At 39.6% G+C, this 26,253-nt stretch overlaps 1 protein-coding gene across 1 annotated transcript in view; it reads right to left on the bottom strand.

The window, feature by feature from the left end:
* LUZP2 (leucine zipper protein 2) overlaps nucleotides 1-24,660 on the bottom strand; it is a 476,247-nt gene extending 451,587 nt beyond the window's left edge. The window contains exon 1 of the mRNA XM_061158485.1: nucleotides 24,575-24,660. Within this exon, the coding sequence (XP_061014468.1) occupies nucleotides 24,575-24,636 (62 nt within the window). The 5' untranslated portion in view covers nucleotides 24,637-24,660. The remainder of the gene's footprint in view (nucleotides 1-24,574) is intronic.
* Between the last annotated feature and the right edge of the window lie 1,593 nt (nucleotides 24,661-26,253).

The raw sequence follows: 26,253 nt of genomic DNA, 5'->3' as shown, positions 1-26,253 counted from the left end.
CTGTCCCAGGGACTTTCAGGAATCTTCTCCAGCACCACAGTTTGAAGGCATCAATTCTTTGGTGCTCTGCCTTCTTTACAGTCCGGCTCTCACAACTGTTTGTGACCACTGGGAAGACCATAGCCTTGACTATACAGACCTGTGTCAGCAGAATATAGTGTCTCTGCTTTTCAACATACTGTCTAGGTTTGTCATAAATTTCCTGCCAAGAAGCAATTGTCTTCTGATTTCATGACTGCAGTCATCATCTGCCATAATTTTGGAGCCCAAGAAGAGGAAATCTGTCACTACTTCCACCTTTTCTTCATCTATTTTCCATGCAGTAATGGGGCCAGATGTCATAATCTAAGATTTTTTAATATTTAGCCTTAAGCTGGCTCTTTCATTCTCCTCCTTCAACCTCATCAAGAGGCCTTTTAGTTCCTCTTTGCTTTCTGCCATTAGGGTGGTACCATCTGCATATCTGAGGTTGTTGATGTCTCTCCCGCCTGTCTTGATTCCAGCCTGTAACTCATCCAGCCTGGCATTTCTCATGATGTGTTCAGCGTACAGGTTAAACAGAGTCTGTGTACCTAGTCAAATTCTCACTCAATTAAAACAGTTAAAGTAGTAGAGGATGGATGGTTCCCTTGCCAGAGCTGGAAGCCAGGAAAGAGAAAGGGAGAGAGAAGATCAGAAAGAAAAGACAGAGACATAGACAGAGATATGTATTTAAAGCTCACACTAAAATCAAGTGAATTCAGATTTATTCATGATGATTTATAGAAAGGATAATACATCTTCAAGTAACTATCTGCGTGAGGCCAACCTGTAAGTATAGAATGTTATAATGGAAAAAATAGCTCCTTTATATTTTTCTTCAAAATATCCAAAGGGCTTTAACAGTTATGACTAAAGTAACAAAGAACCTAGAATTTAGCTTCAGACATCCCACCATTCTGATTCCATCAATGACTAGCTGACCAGCTGAGAGAAGTCTCTTGCTTTACCTAAGCCATAATATCTCATCTATACATTGTATGTATTAATTTAATTAGGCAAAATAGATTAAAAATATCTAACATGTAAATGCTATTTAATTATTCTCTATTAGTATTTGTTATTTTATTCATTAACAAAGTATGATGAATTTAAGACTTTTTAGCCACTTCATCTCAAAGAATCATTTCCCCTTCATTTCCATTTTATTTCCCAAGTTAGTAGAACCTTAATGGATACAAAGTGCTAAGTAGCCCACATTTCAAAAACAATTCCTGGAATATGTCATTTAAAAAGTCCAAAGATAAAGGGTTTCTTTATGGGAAGGAAATTAGTTTCTCAGTGATAAAAGGCAGGATTTTGATGTAATTAAACAGAGCCTCTAGTATACCATAAATGTTAAATACCACGGGATTTTTTCCTTCTTCAGATGCAACATGAAAATAACTTTGAGCAGCAACATAAAGTCATTTTTCAATAAGTCAAGATAAAACATTCTTTTAACTACGTTATAGCAACTGGTGAATTCAACCTTCTTAATGGATTTTTAAGAAAAAAAATAGAAATTGGCTCAAATAATTAAACTTAGGGTTTTCCTAGTAGCTCAGATGGTAAAGAATCTGCCTCCAATGCAGGAGATCTGGGCTCAATCCCCAGGTCAGGAAGATCCCCTAGAGAAAGGAAGGGCAATGCACTCCAGTATTCCTGCCTGGAGAATTCCATGAACAGAGGACCCTGGTAGGCTACCATGGGGTCACGTGGGGTCCATAGGGTCACAAAGAGTCAGATATGATTGAGTGACTAATACACACACACAATTAAACTTATGCAAATAACATGATTGATGTACTCACATTGAAATTTTTAGAGTCAATACATATGTAAGAAAAAATAAGTGAGATTGAATCAACAAGATAAAATTTTTTACATGAAAACTATATAGAATCTTTAAACAGTAGCAATAATTCTTTGGACAGGCGACTGATTTTTTCAAATATTTCATTTATATGGTTTAACTTAGAACACTGAAACATAAATTTAAAAAACTATGTATTTTGTAGGGAGGATTACAATAAAAAATAATATACATGGTAACAAGAAATTATCAAACCCCAAAAAGAAGTCATATGGAGAATTTGGGGGTCTCAGAATTTCATATTCACATAAAAACTACTCACACTTCACAAAAATACTTTAGGTTTTGCATTAATTTCCATAATTGAATGGTAAGAAGAGTAGCATACATTAAGTATATATAAGTGCCAGGTGTTTTAAATCTGTTAATCTTCACAACAGGACTTCCAGATTGGTTATTTTTCCAATTCAAATGAAACACATTATCATAAAGAATTTTCAACAGCTCATTCAAGGTCGTGTAACTAGCAATGTGGAAGACTAGGATTTAAATCCAGGTGGATCAGTCTCTATCTTAGGTCGGTTATCCCAAAAGTAAAGCCTCCAAGGCCTCCTTTGGACAACTGATGTATCTCAATGAGTGAGTACTTTCAAAAGAAATTGAGAACAAAAATGTTCAGCAAATAAGTGGTACCAGAAGAACACTAGCTTCTCATGGTTCCTAGGGAAGCTTGGAGCATGCATTGCACCACAGAAGTAGGCCCACATGGTTGCTAACTATGGAGATTGAGGCTAGGGCACCCGGAGGCTGGGCAACAATGGAGGGAAAGTAAGTCTAATTAGGCATGGGGGTGTGAGTGAAATGGGGGAGAAAATCCATAGGAATAGAGAGATAGACTCCATTAGGACAGGTTAGGGATGGGAAAAGGTGGTGAAAGAGAGGATGAATAAAGCATAGAATTAGGTGAAAATCTCATTAAGGCTATTTATCTGTTATTTTTTAGGTTATTCATTAGCTGTCAGTACAACCAAAAGCAACTGGTGCCATGAAAGGCAACAGGCAAAAGGGCCACTCCTAGTACAGCTAGACTAGGCACCAAAAAGATCTACTGCAGCCTCTAAATTCACTACAACAGTTATCTTTTCATATGAATATTTCACATGCTGGGAGGCTGGCTATAAGACCAAACTGATATCCTGTCAACTCCCTAGAATATAAGACTCTCTCTTATGGAGGTTGGAAATTAACCATGAAAAATTTCTGGCCAATTGATTTCTCACCTCAACACAGGAAAGACTATATAGTTACTACACAATTTTATACAAGGTGGAGGATGGAGCACACATGTGCACATATGTGTGTATGAGTGTGTGTTTGTGTATGCATGTGTGTGCAGTGCCTGATCAAAGGCAGATCTGTCTCACTCATTTGTGACTCCAATAAAGTATCTGACTCTATTTGAAAATTCTGAAATGCATTTGTAGATAGTGATATACCTTAGTTATAATACATTACTTATATATATAAATTCTTAATATAAAATTTTCTTGAGCATATAAGTCACATAAAATTCACTTATGTGACAATTTTCATTCAAATTTATATAACCGTACCCTTATGGCAGAAAGTGAAGAGGAACTAAAAAACCTCTTGATGAAAGTGAAAGATGAGAGTGAAAAAGTTGACTTAAAGCTTAACATTCAGAAAACTAAGATCATGGCATCTGGTCTCATCACCTAATGGGAAATAGATGGGGAGACAGTGGAAACAGTGTCAGACTTCATTTTTTGGGGCTCCAAAATTACTGCAGATGGTGACTGCAGCCATGAAATTAAAAGACGCTTACTCCTTGGAAGGAAAGTTATGACCAACCTAGGCAGCATATTAAAAAGCAGAGACATTACTTTGCCAACAAAGGTCCATCTGGTCAAGGCTATGGTTTGTCCAGTGGTCATGAATGGATGTGAGAGTTGGACTGTGAAAAAAGCTGAGCACCAAAAAAATTGATGCTTTTAAACTGTGGTGTTGGAGAAGACTCTTGAGAGTCCCTTGGACTGCAAGGAGATCCAACCAGTCCATCCTAAAGGAGACAGTCCTGGGTATTCATTGGAAGGACTGATGGTGAAGCTGAAACTCCAGTACTTTGGCCACCTCATGTAAAGAGTTGACTCACTGGAAAAGACCCTGATACTGGGAGGGATTGGGGGCACGAGGAGAAGAGGATGACAGAGGATGAGATGGCTGGTTGGCATCACTGACTCAATGGGCATGGGTTTGGGTAGACTCCAGGAGTTGGTGATGGACAGGGAGGCCTGGCATGCTGCGATTCATGGGGTCATAGAGTCGGACACAACTGAGTGACTGAACTGAACTGAACTGAATATATTTTAGTATGGAAGATGGGCAAACTGGTCCATCTATTTTCACTCACTTTTTACAATTCTGCTTAGAAGTTATCACTTTGAAATTATTATTATTATTATTAATTGTAGTGCCTTTATACATAGCAGTTTTCTTCCTGAGATTTATTTTCTTAAACGACATTGTTCCTGTATACTTTTTTTTTGTTCCTGTATACTTTCAAGTGCTGAAAACCACAGAAGAGTCACTTAGTTCTATGACACCTTCTACAACTTTCTCCTCTCTACTCCCAGCAGTGGGGAAATTTACTCTTATGTTTGGACATTTGGTCTCCTTCAGTTCCACATTCTGCTACCTCATTCTCAGTTCTCCTGAGATGTACAGCCTGCTTTATTTGTTTAGGGTCACTCAGCTATGAGGCAAACTCACTTATTCCAAATCCATTCTTCTCATGTTACGGTACCTCAGTTTCACTATGAATGAGGAATAAGGGACTCATCACCACCAACTATTTATGTCTCTCTTTGTGCTAGTTTGTCTTGTATGTTCTTTTTATAGCAAGAAGAAAACAAACAAACAAAAAAACCAGAAAACAGTCACAGACTGCATTTCCCCCCCAATAATCCAGTCTCCTCTTCTAAAAACTCTACTTCAATGCCAGTGATGTACTATGAGCATGTGTTTACAGTCTCTATGCTCATCACTCATCTTTAAAACATTCCAAAGGTCTTTTTTGTTTGTTTGTTTGTTTGTTTGTTTTGCTTGTTCTGGATGCAATTCTTTTTACAACAGGGAATCCTGACTGTGCATGCAGAATGTACTATACTTGAAAACATCAGAACACTAAATCGGTTCCATTCTCGCTTTGCCCTCCACTTAGCATTCTGTCTAGCAACTCTTATTTTCCCAGCCGACCACCCTTTCATCACTTCTTTGAGATAAACACTCACTACATTCATTGTTTGAAAGGTTATGGGTAGACAAAAGCTGTTGATTTCCTGAAAGAACAATTGACACATTTCTACCACAATTTAGCCTTTGCTTAGGACAAATGGGATTCATCAACTGATTTTTCATGGTGCAATCCAAGCTTTGGAATCAGAGTCTAGGGTCCAAATCTTGGCCCTGCAACTTACTATAGCTGTAAGGGATGATGGATAGAGACACGTCACAGATGAAATGCTGTTTTGTGGTATACAGGTCCTGAGCATATTAAAAAAAATAATCTTTACACTTCCAATTCTTTAAACAGTCAAAGCAGAACATAATTTAAAGTAGCTACGGATAAATTTATGTTTTCCAAATATCTTAAAGTGCTTTAAAACACAGTTGTTGGCCTGGGACAAATCTCATTCATTTCTTTCTCTTACTTGCTACATTGATTATAAAAATAAAATGTTACCAATGATTACTACAGGATCATGACTAATGATCTTATGACTCTGTATAGACTTTCTGTTACCCAGTCCAAACTCGTTTTGTTCACTGTATCACAGGCCAATAAATTTAAGAGATGAGGTACTGAGGCAAGGGATATGACTTTATTCAGAAAGCCAACTGACTGAAGACATGCCAGACTAATGTCTCAAAATAACCATTTTGTCAGTGTCTGGATGCCAGTTTCTTTTATACAGCAAAGATGAGTGGTGGGGAGGGGAGGTGAGAAAACAAGGTAAAAAGCCCATTAATCTCACAAGTATAACCTGGAATAGCCAGCCTTGGCGAGTGCAATGAAAGTGAAAGTGCAAGTTGCTCAGTCGTGTCCGACTCTTTGTGATCCCATGGACTATACAGTCCATGGAATTCTCCAGGCCAGAATACTGGAGTCAGCAGCCTTTCCCTTCTCCAAGGAATCTTCCCAACCCAGGGATCGAACCGAGATCTCCTGCATTGCCAGCAGATTCTTTACCAGCTTAGCCACCAGGGAAGCCCAAGAATACTGGAGTGGGTAGCCCATCCCTTCTCCAGGGAATCTTCCCAACCCAGGGATTGAACCAGGGTCGCCTGCATTGCAGGCAGCTTCTTTACCAACTGAGCCATCAGGAAAGTCTTGGTGAGAGGGTGTGTTAATTTCTCCCTTCCTTTAGGCATCCACAAGTGGACAGGATCCTGAACAAAGGCACCTTTGGTTTAATATTCAGGCAGAGGGGCAGGGTTCCTGAGGCAGGCCATTACACATAAACAGTATCCTTTCAGTGAACAAAAACAACAGGAAGCAAAGTTTAAAGTAACAGACCCAACATGGAGTCATAATTGGCTCTTCCATGCAATATTTCTTTCTTGTACAGATGGTTCCAGTTCAGACATGATTAAATCAAGTCTTTTGTGAATTCAAAAGCAGGCAAAAGTGACTTCATTTTTGGTTAATTGGCATGTCAGTAAATATAATTTTCATTAAAAGACCCATTTTGACAAGACAAGCTCTATTTATTATATATAAATTAATGTTAAACTTTGTGGTAAGTGTTAGAAAGAAACCAAATAGGAATTCAAAGTCATTCTGGCTTCTTTAACATTTATATTTGTGTTAGAAACAATTGAGACATTTGAAATGAGTTATTATTAATTTATATATTTTTAGACAGCTTTATATTAGTTAAGCTCAAATTATGATCAAATTTTCCTGGTGTTTTATGAAAGACTGATGCTGTATTGGCAATAAAACATTAGCTTTATCCCCCTTTGTCTTGACTGTATCATTAAATACTTGTAGCACTTCTGATAAGTCATTTGGTATCTAGGAATCTTGGTTTATACTTTCATAAAAGTAAGAGCTGCAACAGAGAAGACCCACTGAGATCTGAAACGTTATGATTCGAGGAAGGTTCTTATGTTAATACTACTTATATTTGGCTGCCATCACAATTGGGTTTTCAGCCTGTACCTACCACAACATGGCTCAGTAGCCCTGTGGAAACAACTAGCCCCATAACCTCTTCCTTCGCTTCCAACACCATCTTGGTTTAACCTCTTTCCCTACTCAGCTTAGTATCCAAGATCCACTATTTCAATCACTCTGTTGCCATAACCACGGTATCCCCCTTCCCATTACACAAAACTGTACGAAAAATTATTTTCAACCCTCTTTTTCTTTTCCCTGAGGAAAAGTTCCTCATAAGGTGGAGACTTCAAAAAAAATGGTAGCCTCTGATAATTTAAGATACAAACATACATAAATGTGGATGCTAGCTGAATATGTTCACAACATGGTTTGGAGGTTAAGCTAAGTGGTAGACACAAGTTCCTTAAAAAAAAAAAAAAATAGCATCATTGACTTTAAAATTTTAAAACCATCTATATCATATTCTTTCCATCCACAAAAAAACAAGTAAACAAGTGCAAGGAAAAACAACGAGGCAGAGTCACGCACATATTTGAGTATTTGTTACACGTAAAGCACAATACGAAGCCCTAAAATACACATGAACCTTGCCTTTAAAGTGGTCACCTCCAGAACAGATGCATTAAGTTTAAGACTGGGTCATTTACTGATATTACTTTATTGCTAGTAAATATTTAGGAGTCACATAAAAATAATTAATTATAAGTACCTCTATTTTTAAGCTCAAATTATTCCCTAGTTTGGTTCCTACCTCTTAGCCAAAATTCCAGTGATGTAAGCTTTTACCTTACCTATAAACCAAAAGAGAAAATTTACCGTTATCTGTTTTGCTTTGATTTTAATTTCTAGTGAGAGATACCCATCTTCTACTCTGTTGTACTCAAAATAGGAAAACATTTTAGAGTAATGGGAACCACTTACCTAGCAAAGAATTTGAGAAGCAAACAGGAAAGAAGACTAAGTGAATATGACAGAGCTTCCAATATTCATTTTCCATTTGTCTCCTAGTAAGAAAAAACTGATTTACACCTGAATATATCACTGAAGCAAAGGGTCTGCAAGTCTCAGCCTACCTTTTAACTGGGTAGATAGTGTTGGTTGCTTGTGTCCAACTCTTCGCAACCCCATGGACTGTAGCCCACCAGGTCCCTCTGTCCATGGAATTCTCCAAGCAAGACTGCTGGAGTGGGTTGCAATTCCCTTCTCCAGGGGATCTTCTTGACCCAGGGACCAGACCCGGGTCTCCTGCAATCTGAGACACCAGGGAGCATAGCTATTGTACTATGCTACTATGGCTAGCAAAATATTTGGAAACGGAGGATGGTGTGCCCCTATCCCATTCTGCTGTTCAAAAGGATGACCTGAGCGCTCTTGGATCATAAAGGCCAGACTCAGAGAGCAGAGAGTCGGAAGGAGCCTGGGTCCCACTGACTGGGCCAACAGGTCCATTAGGCTCAGTAGGCACAGTGCTTTCATGACACTTTTAAGGGCCCATAAACATTTTAAAATTCTTTTAAAATAGAAAAATAAGTGAACTTTTAGGCTTAAGTAACATAGTATTAGTATATCATCTTTATATCAACAGTCACAAAACAGTATATATATCTTTGATTGGGGGTATGAGCTGATGAAAGTAAACATACTCGAGGACCAGGAAATTTACAATGCAGGCCTACTTGCTGTCCATGAGAATCAACCAGCCCTGCATTTCCTCCTCCAAGTACATCCCAGATGAGAGGAAGATGAACTTCTATTTTGCTTAAGCCACTATTACTTAGAATTTTCTGATACATACAAAGAAATTGAATCTTAACTGATTAAAGAGGTAGGTACTCACACTGACTTATAAAAGGTACACAATTAATACAGGACCAAAATCATGTATGACCAAACAGGTCAAACACCGCATATGGGCCACCTCCTTTAATATTACCAGGCTGATAGCATTTGCTTCATCTTTCAATAGCTATGTTACGGATGCATGTCTGTGTTCCTCCAAAATTCATATGTTGAAACCCTAATCCTCACAGGGACGGAATTAAGAGGTAGGCCCTTTGGGAAGTAATTATATCGTGAGGGCAGAGTCCATTGTGCTCTTATAAGCAGATACACAAGACGGGGCTTCCTGCCTAATGCACCATGGAGGGGTACAAAGAGAAGACCACAGTCCACAGACCAGGAAAAGGGCTCTCATTAGACACCGAATATGTCAGCATATTAATTTCTGGCTTCTCAGCCTCCAGAGCTGTGAGGAGGAAACGTTTGCGGCCTGAGTCACCCGATCTATGCTGATCTGTTACAGGGGCCACAGCAGGCCGAGACAAAGCGACTCTCCTCCCGCACACCCCAGCTGTCCAGGTCCCGAGGTAAGGCTGGTGTTGTGAACGTGACACTCAGCCCTGGCTCTGGGCCACCCACCTGACATTCCTAACAGTCTCTTCATCTATAAAAAGGAGTCATTACTAACTGCTACACGGGATAATGTGAAAAGATATGAGCATGTATAAAAATTAAAATTTAAGTACTATAAAAATGTCAGACGCTCTCGTCTCTCTTACGTAATGTCTTCTTCCCGACAAGTCTGTCCTTGAAGATTCTTTTAAGTAAGGGCACATAGGGGAAATAGGTACATTATTAAAATTTCAGGTCCAACTCCACTTAGGAGGGACAAGACTTGTAGGAGTCACTGTAGTGATGAATGGGATCAAGCTTTGTTTGATTTATAAACAAAGTCTATTTTCAAGGATAATCCCCCCCCCCAAAAAAAAACTTAAATAACATGCATACATACATATGATATAGACTATAAAGCATATGTACATGAGTATACATACATATATCTCTTTCATAATTATTTTGGTGTGAAATGAAGCCAAATTATTTTAGACATCAATTTTCGGATGTGTCCGTCCAAATGGGTGAAATCGAGACCGGAGATAACTGTACTGTACTTCTCACTTCGCAGTGCCACCTTGTGGCTACCAGTGGAAGTGCAGTTCCAGTAAAACAGCAGCTCTGTTTTAACTTTCTAGGGAAAATCTGACTACCATTATTATCACTATTATTATTTAGGACAGATTGAGTTCAAACAATGAGTCTGTTGTGTTTAACATCTGTAAAAGAAAAAAAAAATGACGCTATTCATGACACGGCGATATTGTGAAGGTTCGTGTGCACCAGACACCTTGGCTCGTGAATCCACGTTGCACACAGGTAGATACGTGCTCCAGTCTCCTGTGATTTTCAGCAGCTCCTTTGTTTCTGAAATACCTTCCAAATGCCTGACATCATAGATTTCAGTGTTAATGTTCACTGTATAAGACCCAGACCTTGAAGCTATGCCTATTAAATCACTGGCTCAAATTTCACCTCTACCTTAGTAATTTTGTGATTTTTAGATATATTAACTTCTCTGATCCTCAATGTCCTAATCTATAAAGTACTTTTATGAAGTACAAAAGAGCATTAATTAAAGTAATCCTAAAGAAATGTATAGTACAGTTCTTACACACAGAAATCTAACAATAACCTTTAACTACTATTATAATTTTAAAAATTAAATTATGAGCCCAGGCAGTAAGACAACTTCCCCAGGATTGCACAGGTAGAAAGGGCTAAGCTGCAGTTAGGGCAGGTCAGTGTGATTCCCACCTTAGGTTTCTAAGCTCCACAGCTGAAACCTGGAAGCCACCTGGAGCCAAACAGTAAGACACTACAAGTCACTGGTGCGACTCTGGAAAACGACATCCACAAAGAAAGACAGTATCATACAAATACATGATTATTTTTCTTTCACAATGTAAACAAAACAAAATGAACATTATTTTTGTAAGAACTATAAAGAAAGGATCTTTTGTTATACTTAGTTGTGAGCTTAGAGCGTGAGAGGAAGTCACATATTTACAACTTCTCAATGTGTAAATCAGAACACAGGAGGCTATTTCTGATTTAGGGTCATTCCAGTGTTTTACGTTACACACTAGGAGACGCTTCAGCACAGTGATGGGCTAAAGGGCTATTTGGTGTCTGACTTTAGGCTCCACTACCTAGGAGCCTAGGGCCTCCCTTCTGCCTCAGCTGGTAAAGAATCTGCCCGCAATGTGGGAGACCTGGGTTTGATCCCTGGTTTGGGAAGCTCCCTTGGGGAAGGGAAAGGCTACCCACTCCAGTATTCTGGCCTGGAGAATTCCAGGGGGGAATTTCATGGGGTTGCAAAGAGTCGGTCATGACTGAGAGACTTTCATTTCACGTCGCCTGGGAGCCTGGGGCTTCCCTGGGAGCTCAGCTGCTAAAGAATCCACTGGCAAAGCAGGAGAATCCCCATGGACAGAGAAGCCTTGGCAGGCCACAGTCCCCGGGGGTCACAGAGTCGGACAGGGCTGGGCGAATAAGCACAGCAGCACCTGGGAGCCTAGCGGGCCACAGCCCATGAGGTTGCAGAGTCGGACAGGAGTGGGAAGTGTTCGTCACTCAGCTGTGTCCGACTCTTTGGAACCCCATGGACTATAACCCTCTAGGTTCCTCTGTCTGTGGAATTCTCCAGGCAAGAGTACTGGAGTGGGTTGCCATTTCCTTCGCCAGGGGATCTTCCTGACCCAGGGATGGAACTCAGGTCTCCTGCGCCATAGGCAGATTTTTTACCATCTGAGCCAAACAGGAACAGGAGGGAGTGACTAACACTTTCACTTTTCACTTTCACTCACCACTTTATAGCCTAGGACTCTAGTCTAATCCCTGCGGTGCCTTAGTTTCCACAGATATAAAAGGAAAGCAACAATAGCAACCACCTCACAAGTAAGTCTTCTGTGAGGATTAACCTAGTTTAAGATAGCACCTGTTAGTTCTTCCCTATTATCAAATCATCTTTCAATTTATTTCTCCAGAAGAACTAATATTGCAGAGAAGATGAGAACTAAGACAGTATGGATGACACAGTTTTTCTTATTCTATTTAATATTAATTGAAATTAATATTAATTGAATCAATTTAATTCAATTGAGTAAAATTAATTGAATCAATTTGATTTTCCACATCAGTCAAAACCAACTGCTGCTAATGAAGGTGAGGGGGATCAACAGTTTCATTTTACCAGGCTAAATATTATTCCTACTTGGTCTAAAAACTCAAATTTCCTGCCCCAAGTAGAAGAACAACAGGCATTTATATAGCTTCAAGTGCAGATCTTAGTTTTCATCGCCTCTTTATCATATACCTTGAACTGATGAACGTGAAGAAGGATGTTGAGGTAAGTTTTCATTCTTTTCAGTGTTATCTGTAAGATTTCACCTCACTGTCAAGTATTTTCTAAAGAGAGTTATGCCTTGATAAGTCCAAGTCATATAGTTTTATATCATTCAGTTTATTTGAGCATTTTCTCAGTCCTCTGTAGAAAAGCAGAGGAGGCAGAGAATTATTTTCATGTAACTTGACTGATAAATGCAGCCTGGTATGTGACAAGATACTCATCTATTAAATTTATTTACCTACATATGAAAATTGATGTGATTTTTGTCAAAGCAGCACTGTCTTTCCATTTTTCTGCAATGTCCACGTTAAGCAAATATGCAAGATATCAAAGTGTTGTAGACACTACAGTTTCAAATATTGGTTTTCAAATTTTCCTGTGTATAGAAAGCATCCAAATTCCACATTCAAATGAAAATTCCTTGGCCCTTTCCTCAGAAAATCTAAACTGTCTGCAGTAGGAACAAGGAAGTAGACTTTTTAATGTCCTGGGGATTCTGACTTAGGTACAACGAGGAGTGTACTTCGAAAAATATTAGTCTGCCACACATGTTTTCTACATAGAAGTACTGAAATTAACTTGCAAATTGTGTACTTATAATGACGGTTCCAATTTATCAAGTTTAAAACTAACAAATTTATTTGGCTCCTTTAAGAATGTTTTTAATGTAGCCTGTCCCACGTCATGCAAACATGCAGCTACTTGCCAGCGCAGTTTAATTTCAGCAATTCTTATTTTTAAGTTATTTTTTTCTTCAGTGTGAATTTATACAGAGATTAGACGTTATGGGCATTGCTATAGTTTCATTCATAAAATGATTCTTAGAAATGATGAGCTAAGATCTAGGAAAATGTGGACTAAGTGTTTAATTCGCCCCAAACTCCTTCTCTTTAGTGATAAAACAGGTACAGGAATAATTAATGTGTTGCAAGAAAGTAAGGGCTGAGTGGCAGAGAGTAAGCATCTGGCACCCTGCAGGGCGATGTTGAGTCCTCAGCATTACTGGATGAATCTGTAATTCAAATGTTGTATACAATACCAAATGAAATAAAGATATAGATAAGGGATTCAATATTTTTCTAAATTGTAGTGGCAGAAAAAAATGTCTGCCCCCATTTTTATATGAACATTTTTCTATGAACTTTTCTTTGTAGAATGAGCTCACATTTCACTTTGTGGCATCTGAAGATGTTCTCAACATTATAAAGCTTACTCAACCATATCTGCTTCTTGCCAATACGTCACTTCAATTTTTCATGCATTTCCTTATTTCCTTTAGAATTCAAATGATCCCCTCTCCACCTCGCAGCCCCACCTTTCCTGTCCAAAGCTAAGGACTTAGTTTACTGCAAAGACCAGCACTGAATGACTGCTAGCATAAGGAAAGACAAAATTAAAAAGAAAATGACAGAAAGCAAAAGAAAAAAAAAAAAAGGAAAGCTAATGCTTACAGACTTTCTTTTCTATTCCTACCATCTCTGCTCATGCACACAGCATTCAAAGTGCCCTAGAGTATTAGGCTTCTCATTTCCTTCTGCCATCCCACCCCTTCTCCACCATTCTGTGGAGATCAAGACTAACCATACCCCACTATGAGACTGCTTAATTTTAAAATCAAGAATCGTCAACTAGTCCAAAGGCTTGTTTGTATTTATGCTGTCCTACTCCTCTAAGATATATCTTTTGATTCTGCCATCTTAAACTTGACAAATGAATCTTCTTTAAAGGCATTTGTGTGATGTGGTAATATAATTTCAATAACTATATTTAACATTTAACTAGGTTAGCAACATTATTAACAACACAATTTGAAGCCATCAAATTCAGAATAGAAGTTAGATCATCATACTCGTTTCCCATAATATTTTTCTTGAGGGTGTTGTACATGTTTAAATCAGTGTTCCTAACCAGAATTGATTAGGGTGATTTAGAATTGACTTTCACATTGGCCTCAAATCATCCACAGGAGCTGGAGAAGCGCATTCTCCATTCAAGTGTATTTGTTTGTTTGCTTGTTTTCATCTATAATAAGGGAAGACACGGCTGATTTCCAAAATCTGTTCACCAACACTTTTGAGATGGTAGGATGACATCATTGACACAATGGACATGAGTTTGAGCAAACTCTCCAAAATAATGAAGGACAGAGAAACCTGGTGTGCTACATAGTGACTGAACAACAAAACTTTTGTCTTACCTATACCAAGTAAAAGTTTTTAAAGACTGCTCTTTCTGACATGCAAGTACATTCTGTTAGGGTAAAATCTCTCTGATCCTCTCAATCAAGTGATGTAAGATTGGTAATATGCTGAGTTGTATTTCTTTGTGCTAGACATTACTTTTTATGTACATTAGTTTATTTGATCCTCTTGACAAATCTATGAGAAAGGCAATGTTATCGCCTCTTCATTGATGAGAAAAATGTGGCTGTGTTAGTCATTCAGTCGTGTCCGACTCTCTGCGCTTCCATAGACTGCCAGGTTCCTCTGTCCATGGAATTCTCCAGACAAGAATACTGGAGTGGGTAGCCATGCTCTTCTCCAGGGGATCTTCCTGACCCAGGGTCTCCTGCACTGCAGGCAGATTCTTTACCATCTGAGCCACAAGGGAAGCCTAAAGGGATGTTAATTAACATTTCTAAACTCATGTAGCTAGGAAGGCTGACTCAAAGTCTGTTTGTTATTCCATGTTTTTGGATTTAACACATAGGATCCCACAAACGCTTTCTGTAATCTCTACCTCATTAACCTCAAACTCTCACTGGGTAAGTGTTTCTAGAAGCTCAGAGTTGTGTGTTGAACAGAGTCTGAAGGATGTGGAACTAGAAACCCTTTTGATGATAAACAAGAGAAGTCACAGAAAGTCACATCATCTACAGGGACATGAGGTAAAGGCTGGCCTGGAGTCTGCATTCGTCTTTGTCGATACCTTAGCTCAGCTGAAAGGACTACTTTAGAAGGCGTGGGTCACTGCATGCTTTTTGTTCCATGTTTTCCTAAGGAGCATTTTCACTGAGTTCAATTTCCTCCAGAACCCACCCCTAGAATAATCATATCAGGAATAAACTATGATTTATTATTTTGGCTGTGTCACTCAAGAACTTTGAAATTCACTTAGGGGAATGATTTACTTTGATTTTTAATAAAAATATTAAATTTTGACTGCTTGAGGTATCTAGTATAAAATCAACACACTACACTAAATTTTAATTTCTACACACAGTAATAGCTAACACGTTTTGGGATTTCTTGAAGGACCAAAAATATAGATATGTGCATGCACTAAAATAGAACTTAAATATCCTTTCTTCAATCTTAATGGCCTTAAATGTTGGACATTATTATTTTCCACTGTATAGATGAGAAAGTTAAGTCTCAGAATGGTTAAGAAATCTATCCAAAGGAAGCACATTAATGATATGCATGTGTAGAATAAAACCTATTACCACTTCACCCTAAAAAATGTTACTATAAAATGTTGATAGGCTATGATGAAAGTATAGAGATATATAAACCAAACGAAATGTAATGTCACCATAAGTTAAAGCTAGACATGGGCATATTTAGGAACTAAGTTCAGTAGGCTACCCACTGAACAATACCACACAGTTTGCAGTATAAGTTTAATAGGTAAGGAATATGCAAGCAAATCTCCTAGGAAATACGACTACAGAAAAGAGCTTCAAAGAGAAGATTCCAAAGGTACCAAAAAAATCACCTTACAATAGAAGTCAAAAGCTAAGAGGAACCATTATAGGTGTATCTCTTATCAGGTAAACTGTGTACAAATGTGAGAACTCATTTGTAATGCTGCTTTTGGTTTTGAAAATGACCTGGAATCTTTTCAAAGTCAACTCATTCTTCAAAACAAAAACAGCTGAATACAGGTGAACAAATGGTGTCCAACTCATTACTGTAATTCCCTTTGACTGTAGCCTGTTGTTCTATCATGATTCTGTGTGGCCAGAGAACTTAAATTACTTTATACTCTACAATACCTAGAATAGTTTTGGATATAAAGTAGGCAGCAATGATACCAATGTGGCTTACTTACAGAAGCGATGATGTGGACAGTGGTCACATGATAGAGGAGAGCACTGCAGAAAGTTCTGGGTACCTGTTTTGGTTTCCTCCGGTCTCAGTCATACTGGACCTTGGTTTTCTCACCTCTAATATGACGGGCTTTGGATGAGAACACAACCTTACATTCACAGCATGCTTCCCAATAACAGACTCTTTAAAGTACACTCAAAGAGATTAAAACACTCGAAAGCGGCACCAAACAAGTCAGACATAATTGCAAAGCAATCACTACCTATAGTATAACGATGTCTCCTAGTGTTTATGAAAGCATTTTCAAAGCACAGCATTTATTTGGTTGAACTTTAGCTTGTGCCTGAATAAAATGGTTTACTTTTGATATTTTGTTTTTTGCATCTTACAAACATGAAGCGACTTTTCTAAATGTCCCAGTAAATACATGCTCTTTTCTGATGCAGATTTAACATGATCTATGCCTTTTCTTTACCAGCAAAGAAATTTTAGCAGCAAATTATTCCCTGTTCTATGATCCACTCAAATGACATACACAGACACATATGCATGCACATAGAGTAATCTATGGCAGAAACATACACATTGTTTTCCTTAAATGGTCAGAATTCCATGGTACAACTATGAAGAGTTTATGATAAAATATACGTACTCTAGTTGAGAGCACACGATCTCTAGAGCTGTTTTCCAAGCTGGTTTAGTATAAAGTCCCTTTTATGTGATGTTTCTTAAGACATATAGTAGTTAAGCTTTCACTGTATCAGCAGTTCTCAAATTGTTGTCAATAGTAGAAAAAAAAACCTACATTTTCTTTCTGCAATTTTCCTAAATCTCTGTACTTTATAGAGCTTGCTGATGGATGATGAAATTGATTAACAGGTAGAAAATAAAGTTGTAGAAACTTTTGTATCAATCTTGTCTACGCAGCTTGAACACATCCTTTTGTATTCATTGATGCTTATGCTCACGGTTTTGACTCAACAATTTATGCACTTTAAATGCAATTTAACTTACTTGTAGCTATATAAGTTAAATATCTAAGTATGTACTTTTGTGCTCAATCATATTCTATATGGTGAAAGAAAATGTCACAATTTTTCATGGAGTTCATGAAAGTCCACAGCACTTGGCCATCAAAACACATTTTAAAGAGCCAGGAGAGTTACCAGGTAATCCTCATTATTTTTCCTGCTTCCCCTCTTTTGGCAATCTTTTCTTTCTTTTGCATGATGACTGTCACTCTAGTGAATTTTCTATCTTCCAACTGACTGCAGCCAAGTTTTCATTTATTCACAGACACCAAAATTTCATGAAAATATTAACCATATAGTACTAGCTGCATGGGCTAATCTCTGTTAAGCAATTTTATATTCCAGGAAATATGGTAAACTCTTTTTTTTTTTTTTTTTTTTTAGGTGTACTCAGTCTTTACCACAGTCCCCTTCAGGTAATTTCTATGAGTAGTCCTATTTTCTACATGAGGAAACTGGATAAAGAGGATAAGCAATTCATCTAACATCACACAACTAGCGAAAGTTGAACAACATTAAAGTTGATTCAGTTCAGTTCAGTTCAGTCAATCGTGTCTGACTCTTTGTGACCCCATGAACCATAGCATGCCAGGCCTCCCTGTCCATCACCTCCCGGAGTTTACCCAAACTCATCTCCATCGAGTCGGTGATACCATTCAACCATCTCATCATCTTCCATCCCCTTCTCCTCCTGCCCTCAATCTTTCCCAACATCAGGGTCTTTTCCAATGAGTCAGTTCTTCACATCAGGTGGCCAAAATATTGGAGTTTCCAGCTTCAACATCAGTCCTTCCAATGAACACCAGGACTGATCTCCTTTAGTATGGACTGGTGGGATCTCCTTGCAGTCCAAGGGACTCTCAAGAGTCTTCTCCAACACCACAGTTCAAAAACACCAATTCTTCAGTGCTCAGCTTTATTCACTGTCCAACTCTCACATCCATACATGACCGCTGGAAAAACCATAGCCTTGACTAGATGGACCTTTGTTGGCAAAGTAATGTCTCTGCTTTTTAATATGCTATCTAGGTTGGTCATAACTTTCTTTCCAAGGAGTAGCATCTTTTAATTTCATGGCTACAATCACCATCTGCAGTGATTCTGGAGCCCAGAAAAATAAAGTCAGCCACTGTTTCCCCATCTATTTGCCATGAAGTAATGGGACCAGAGGCCATGATCTGAGTTTTCTGAATGTTGAGCTTTAAGCCAACTTTTTCACTCTCCTCTTTCACTTTCATCAAGAGGCTCTTTAGTTCTTCTTCACTTTCTGCCATAAGGGTGGTGTCATCTGCATATCTGAGGTTATTGATATTTCTTCCAGCAATCTTGATTCCAGCTTGTGCTTCTTCCACTCCAGCGTTTCTCATGATGTACTCTGCTTGTAGGTTAAATAAGCAGGGTGACAATATACAGCCTTGACGTACTCCTTTTCCTATTTGGAACCAGTCTGTTGTTCCATGTCCAGTTCTAACTGTTGCTTCCTGACCCACATACAGATTTCTCAAGGGGCAGGTCAGGTGGTCTGGTATTCCCATCTCTTTCAGAATTTTCCACAGTTTATTGTGATCCACACAGCCAAAGGCTTTGGCATAGTCAATAAAGTAGAAATATACGTTTTTCTGGAAATCTCTTGCTTTTTCAATGATCCAGCGGATGTTGGCAATTTGATCTCTGGTTCCTCTGCCTTTTCTAAAACCAGCTTGAACATCTGGAAGTTCACGGTTCATGTATTGCTGAAGCCTGGCTTGGAGAATTTTGTGCATTTCTTTGCTAGAGTGTGAGATGAGTGCAGTTGTGAGGTAGTTCAAGCATTCTTCGGCATTGTCTTTCTTTGGAATTGGAATGAAAACTGACCTTCTCCAGTCCTGTGGCCACTGCTGACTTTTCCAAATTTGCTGGCATGTTGAGTGCAGCACTTTCACAGCATCATCTTTCAGGATTTGAAATAGCTCAGCTGGAATTCCATCACCTCCACTAGCTTTGTTCGTAGTGATGCTTCCTAAGGCCCACTTGGCATTGCACTCCAGGTTGTCTGGCTCTAGGTAAGTGATCACACCATCGTGATTATCTGGGTCGTGAAGATCTTTTTTGTACAGTTCTTCTGTGTATTCTTGCCACCTCTTCTTAATATCTTCTGCTTCTGTTAGGTCCATACCATTTCGGTCCTTGATTAAGCCCATCTTTGCATGAAATGTTCTCTTGGTATCTCTAATTTTCTTGAAGAGATCTCTACTCTTTCCCATTCTATTGTTTTCCTCTATTTCTTTGCATTGATTGCTGAGGAAGGCTTTCTTCTCTCTCCTTGCTATTCTTTGGGACTCTGCACTCAGATGGGAATATTTTTCCTTTTCTCCTTTGCTTTTCGCTTCTCTTCTTCTCACAGCTATTAAAGTCGATTACAAAATATTTTTTCTTTCATTATCCTCAGCAAAAGGTATTTCTAATACTGCTTAATTGACAGTATTTGCTCTTTCCTCTGTTCACACTTTAAGCTTTGTTTAAAATATTGTTAATATTTATACAACTTTATTTATAAATATTTCTGAATATAACTAGATTCTAGCTATATGTATTTGTAACTAATTTATTAATTGCCTTGATGACTTATGGAACAACTAACTTGCATTTTTGATGTGTGAATATGAAAAGATTTCTGAATCTTAAGATATGAAGATTCAAATGGATTTTGGGGGGTTTTCTAGAGAAGAAAGGTTAATATTAAACATTATCTGCTTAAGCAGGTTACTTAAATGATGTAGCACTATTTATTAAAAAAGATTTTCTTCTAGAAGTCAGTCAAAAATAGGCACCCGTGCACCCAACCACATACAAGCACTCTCATAACATACATGAGAAAGCATGATTTTATTACATCCATAAAGCCCCACCAGTGGTTGCAGTGATTTTTGCTTCCTGGTGGGTAGATCAAGTTCTCCCTTTCAGTTACATAGAGTTTGGCCTGGGACATTTGTACTGTCAATTCAATTTGAGAAGTCTCTTTCACTGGTTATAAAGAAAATTTAACGCACAAAGATAGTCCCCAAATAAGTCATTAAAAAAAAAAAAAAACTGCTATTCAAAACAGGCAATTAAGATGCACAAAAGGGATTTAAAAAGTCAGAACATTTTTGTTAATATCCTCTTAGCCTAGAAAATACATTTCTCTAGTGCAGTTACACAGAATGGGGCAATTTTGACCAAGACATTTATGCTGCGTCACATAAAGGTGTGTAGAGGGTAAGACTCTACACACACATGTGTTCAGGGCTTGGGACCAAAAAAAAAACATACTTCCGCAGATCAATGTGGGGGAGTTATAGTAAGACTCCTACCAATATCAAATTTATTTTGTTTACAGAGAAAATATTTTGGTGCTTATTGGGTTATTACTGTAGCTCATCTTTCCTTTATCCTATCCATCAACTTGGTTAGATTTAGGGTGGAGCAAATAGGAGCCTGGGGCATCTTCAATATATAGTACCATCTAAAAATAGGATTCCAAAATAAACACGTGATATGACTGCCGGTCAGAGGGCCCAGGACACACCTCTAAGGTGACTCCTGTTGGGAGGACCATAACCGACCATCTGCTTAAAGTTCTTGCTTGATGGAAAACCACCAGAAGTCAGTAGACCTTCACTCCTCCCTGCCACGTTCTCTCCCCATTAAGTCATTTAAAACCAAAGGTAGTGACAGTGGAAACACAGCAGAAAGGAACAAGAGGTTCAGCAGACTAAAAGGATGAGCCTTCTCCAGCACTCCATGGGTCTCTTTTCACCGAGAACTTCTAAAGACTTTTTTCACCCTACTATTCCTTTCTAAACCTATGCTGCTTCTTTCTGAAATGAATTGCTGACTGCCTTCGAATAGCATTTAATGCTTCTACAGAATCAGGCTGTTTAAAAAGTATAGTCAATCTATTCCGAAGATATGTTTGCTTTCTTTGATCACATTTATTTGTGCATAGGTTAAATGGCTTTCTGCATTAGCTATATTATTCATAACATTAACTCATTTTTTAAAAAAAATTTATATGTACTTTATAAACAGGAGAGACAATATGCTAGAAAATTAAACAGCTCTTTTAAAATCTATGAGGTTTAGCTGTAAAACAGAAAACAGTTCTTGGCTACTGTTCAAGGTGAACATTTAGCTTTCTTTCAGGACAAACTGGGCTTCCAGGGTGGGCGCTAGTGGTAAAGAACCCCCCTGCCAATGCAGGACATAAGAGGCATGAGTTTGATCCCTGGAAGAGGGCATGACAACCCACTCCAGTATTCTTGCCTGAAGAATCCCATGGACAGAGGAGCCTGCCGGGCTACACTCCATAGGGTCACAAAGAGTTGGACACAACTGAAGTGACTTAGCATGCACGCATACAGGACAAATTAAGTAGCTCTGACTGAGGAGCATAGATGTTGTTCATTATGGTGAAAATGATGGATTTTTTTTGTGCTTCAGCATCTAAAGTTGCTATAGAAAATGCAGGCATAAGAAACAAACAAAAACAGAAAGCTATTCAAAAATTCATATTTAAAAGGCAGAACTGCTTTAGAGTTTTCATCCTTGTGGGTAGAACACTATTATATAGTAACCATCCTTCTCTAATTGGAGCATTTGCTTTAGTGAACACATTCCTTTACCTTAAAGCAGAACTGAATTTAGCCCTATTGGAAGGATAACAGCAAGGTATAAAAGAGCTATACCCAGAAAAAAGATGTTGAAACAAATACACATCAAAAGTCTCAGATCTACATTTTTAACACTTTGAAAAGAACTTAATAATAACAGACAACTGATAACACCCAGAAGATATAGGAAAATCTTGCAACTGCCACCCTTTGCTAATGCATTCAACATGACTGAAGCAGGTGAAATGCCTTTGGCTTCACACATAGGACCACTGACTAAAAAATTAAGTTAGCCAGAAGTCTTTGGCTAGAAAACCCACTATCACAGGTGGCCATAGCTCAGCTACAAGAGTTTTTTTCTCAGCAGGACAATAAGCTCATCTCTACTAATGCAATTATTCTTGCAAACCTGTTCAGCTCAGGTTCTAACCCACACATTAACCAAATGCCTACAAGAACTCTTAAATATTACAAAGAGAATAGGCTTCTGCTGCAGTTCACTGAAATATAAGTTCTTTTTGGCAAAATGACATATTGATAGTTCCAAATTCATTGTCAAGTTCTCTGATTTTCACTAAGTAATCTGGGTATCCAGTAACATTACTTGTTACAGAGTAATCACAATAAAAAGACATACAGCCCATTAGGAAAAGTTTCACTCTTTTAGGCCCAGTGTGTTCTTTTTGTTGAGTGGGCAAGAGGGAAAATTTAAAGAAGGCTGGTCAGTTTTCACACACCACAAACACTGCAGATATTTCCTATCTAAAGTAAGCTAGGGACAGTTCATTCAGTTTTTGCTGCAAAATGTGCATTGACTTTTTAAAAAATGTTTATTTATAAGAATTAAGTTTTATAAGCCGATGGCTCTTTGTTTTTGCATTATAAAACCAACATTAAAACTTTGGAAGCTAGAGACTATAGAGTTTTCTGAGTCACTTAAATTATAGTGTCCTGAAAAAGCAAATGTACTTTTGGAACACTAACGATTCACTGTACTTAAAAATCATTGTGGGCAGAGTTTCCATTGTTTAAATATTTATAATTTTCTGAACTTATTGACAAGCACCTACTCAAGTGCCCCAAACTTGGAGAATTTGCTTTCTCTAGAAGAAGCCACAAGTAATTACTAAACCATAACACAAGAGTTCAGAGTAAGTGGCAGGACACTTTAAAAAATAACTGTTATGCAAGATTTGAACTGAATTGTTTAGAGTTAGACACAGACATTAAAATGGGCTCTGTAATTGGAACAAGTTATTATAGTATCAGGGGGCAGTGATTTTAAAACCATCTGCATTTTGTCAACTCCAGTAATGAGCAACCCTAAAAGAAAATAAAGAATCCGATTTATACTGAATTTTAGCCTAGGAAAGTTACCTGGGTTTTGTTTGCAAGCAACGACTAAGTTCTTCAACTCTTGGGGCTACATCAAACAGTCCTCACACTCAAAAGAAAGTTGGGTTAGAAGAGCCTGATAGAGGGTGTGTCCACTAGAAGTGGAATCAAGAATTTTGCTGCCCTCATTTTTCACAGATAATGACTTTCCTTTATACTTCTCAATTTCAGAATTAGCTATAATCCTATTTCCCCTCTTTATTATCCACCAGACACATAATCAGATAAGGTTTCCATTCACATAGATTTGAAAAGATCCTCATCCTGTATGGGTCATTTTATTTTATAGTGGCCAAGGCAGAGAGACTGCTGCCAATATGATGTTCAGGCCATGCAGAATAAAGGCTCAGTCCTGGGCAATGAAACAGTCCACCTTTGTTTTGCCCTTGTGGAAGAAGAATGCAAACCCATCACCAACTTTGGGACTTGATCAACAGTGGGGAGTCACAAAACTCTTTTCAATCACTGCATTTTAAACCTTCACTAAAAATAGCTCCACTGTGCTTGGGCTTAATGTCCCATCTATGGCCAGTGATGGAATACAGTACTTAACTGTTTCTGACTAGGGTCCTTGCATCAGCACTCTGAGAGTGTCTTCTAACTTTTAATAGCCTGCGTGCTCTTTAATTAGACCTGTTCACAGGACAGCCAAGACCAGTCAGCCCAATCAAGATGTTAAAGCAGTCTATTTCACAAGTCCGGGAACTTTTGTACACGGCTAACCATTTCCCAAGATTTGTCACTTTTTCCTCTGGTTCCCCGTGCCTTAAAATCAGACACACTTAGGGGAGGAGGTAATCTATGTGGCTATTGAGATAGCTCCAATGTACAGAGACAGTGCCTGGTGACAACCTTCTCCTTGTCTGTCTAATTCCCTTTCTTTATGTTGTCTCCAATCCGCGTGTTATCTGTCGGCTACTACTAGGGCTGGAGGGAAACGCGTCTTTGAAAGGAGCACTCGGTCCCCTCACTGGGAGGAATACGAGGATTTCTTTAAGGACTCGGATAACTAGAAAGGGGTTCCAGCCCCCCAGAAGAATTTCAGAGTCTGAATTATAGAGACCTCCCCGCTAGCCCCCCGCCCAACTTCGGCGGGAGATGCAAACAGCCGAGGCGTCTGTCCTTGGCCCCCACCGGTGACCTGCGGGCAGCGCCCCTCGGTCACTCAGGCTCCCGGACTCACCTGGTGCCGAGGACCAGCGCCGGCAGGAGAGGCAGCAAGTAGTGAGCTGGGCTGAATTTCATGCTTGTCACCTGCCGGGGTCCTCGTTTCCCCGCTGCCTCCGCTCCCCGCTTCCTCCTCCAGGTCCCGGCGCTCCTCCTCGGTGCCCGGCTCTGTCCCCGGCCGGCAGTGAGCCCTGTCCAGCAGCGGACGGAAGGAAACCGACAAACGGACGGCCGCCTCGCGAAGGCAGGCGCTGAGAGCGGGGAGTATCTTCGGGAGTGATGTCACCGGCGAGGCGAGCCCTGCCCCGGATTGTTCGGCGCCGCCGCTCCCGAGCCCGGAGGGCGCGCTGTCACTGGCGCTGGAGGCGGCGCGGGGAGCGGGAGGGGTGCCCGGCGGTGGCCCCGCGCGCTCGGCCAACGGGCTGCGCTCACCCGGCTGCACGTCCCGGCCCGGGAGCTGGTCTTTTATTCCGCTTCTCCAGGGGATGGGGAGGTGCGGGGCGGGGGCCAGGGGAGAAACCTAGTCTGCCAGTAACTGAGCCTGCATCCGCGGCAGGAGGTGAGCCAGAATGCCCTGGGGAAGACTCTCAGGGGCTCAGAGTCACAGGCAAGTGCCCCTCACCTGGTGAAAGCGTGTTTGGAAAAGCGGTGCTCCGGAGGGAGAGAGTGTTTAAAATGTTAACTCGAATTACAAAAGCGTAATGACTCGTCGGATGCGAATGAAGGACAGGAGGAGTGAAGAGCATCCAGAAATGCACCCTGAGCCCCGATCGCTATTGCTAGCTTAGTTCGCAAAACGTAGGCTGGGAAGAGGTTTCCGGACACTTAAGACGTCTGTGGCTTCTGTGTTTTGAAGATTTCTGATCTTCCTGTAATTTCAGTTTGTCTGTTTGTACCACCAGCTGGCAGTGAGGTTGCAGCTCGTGCCGTCCCAGCTGCACACACCTAAAGGGTGGCTTGTCTCCAGGTGAGGAAACATGACTAAAGAAGTCATCAAAATGTTAACGGTGATTAACTCAACTCGGAGTGGTGGTACTGGAAGGCAGAAGGTTTTATCTGTCTTTTTTTCCCCTATAGTTTCCAAATTTTCTATAATGATCATTTGACATTTAGTAAGCTTTATTTTGAAAAATTAATAAGGGAAATGAAATAACAGAACTCTAATACAAAATAACATTTTGCAAGTAACCTAGAAAATAGAGCCAACTTCATCTACTGAGATGTTCAATTCTAGGATATTCGTAACATGGTGTCTGTGTGTGTGTATGTGTACCAGCAGGGAGTATGTGTGCGTGCTAAGTTGCTTCAAGTCCTGTCCAACTCTTTGGGACCCTATGGACTGTAGCCCGCCAGGCTCCTCTGTCCAGGGATTCTCCAGGCCAGAATACTAGAGTGGGTTTCTATGCCCTCTTCCAGGGGATCTTCCCAACCCAGGGATCAAGCCCACGTCTCTTATGTCTTCTGCATTGGCATGGCAGGCGGGTTCTTTACCACTAGCTGCTGCTGCTGCTGCTAAGTCGCTTCAGTTGTGTCTGACTCCGTGCGACCCCATAGACGGCAGCTCACCAGGCTTTACCTGGGATTCTCCAGGCAAGAACACTGGAGTGGGTTGCCATTTCCTTCTCCAATGCATGAAAGTGAAAAGTGAAAGTGAAGTCACTCAGTCGTATCCAACTCTTTCTGACCCATGGACTG

Source organism: Dama dama, chromosome 2 (genome assembly GCF_033118175.1).
Source record: "Dama dama isolate Ldn47 chromosome 2, ASM3311817v1, whole genome shotgun sequence".
NCBI classification, from domain to species: domain Eukaryota; kingdom Metazoa; phylum Chordata; class Mammalia; order Artiodactyla; family Cervidae; genus Dama; species Dama dama.
Note: the sequence above shows the minus strand (reverse complement) of the source record. Positions and strands in the feature narration are given on the sequence as shown.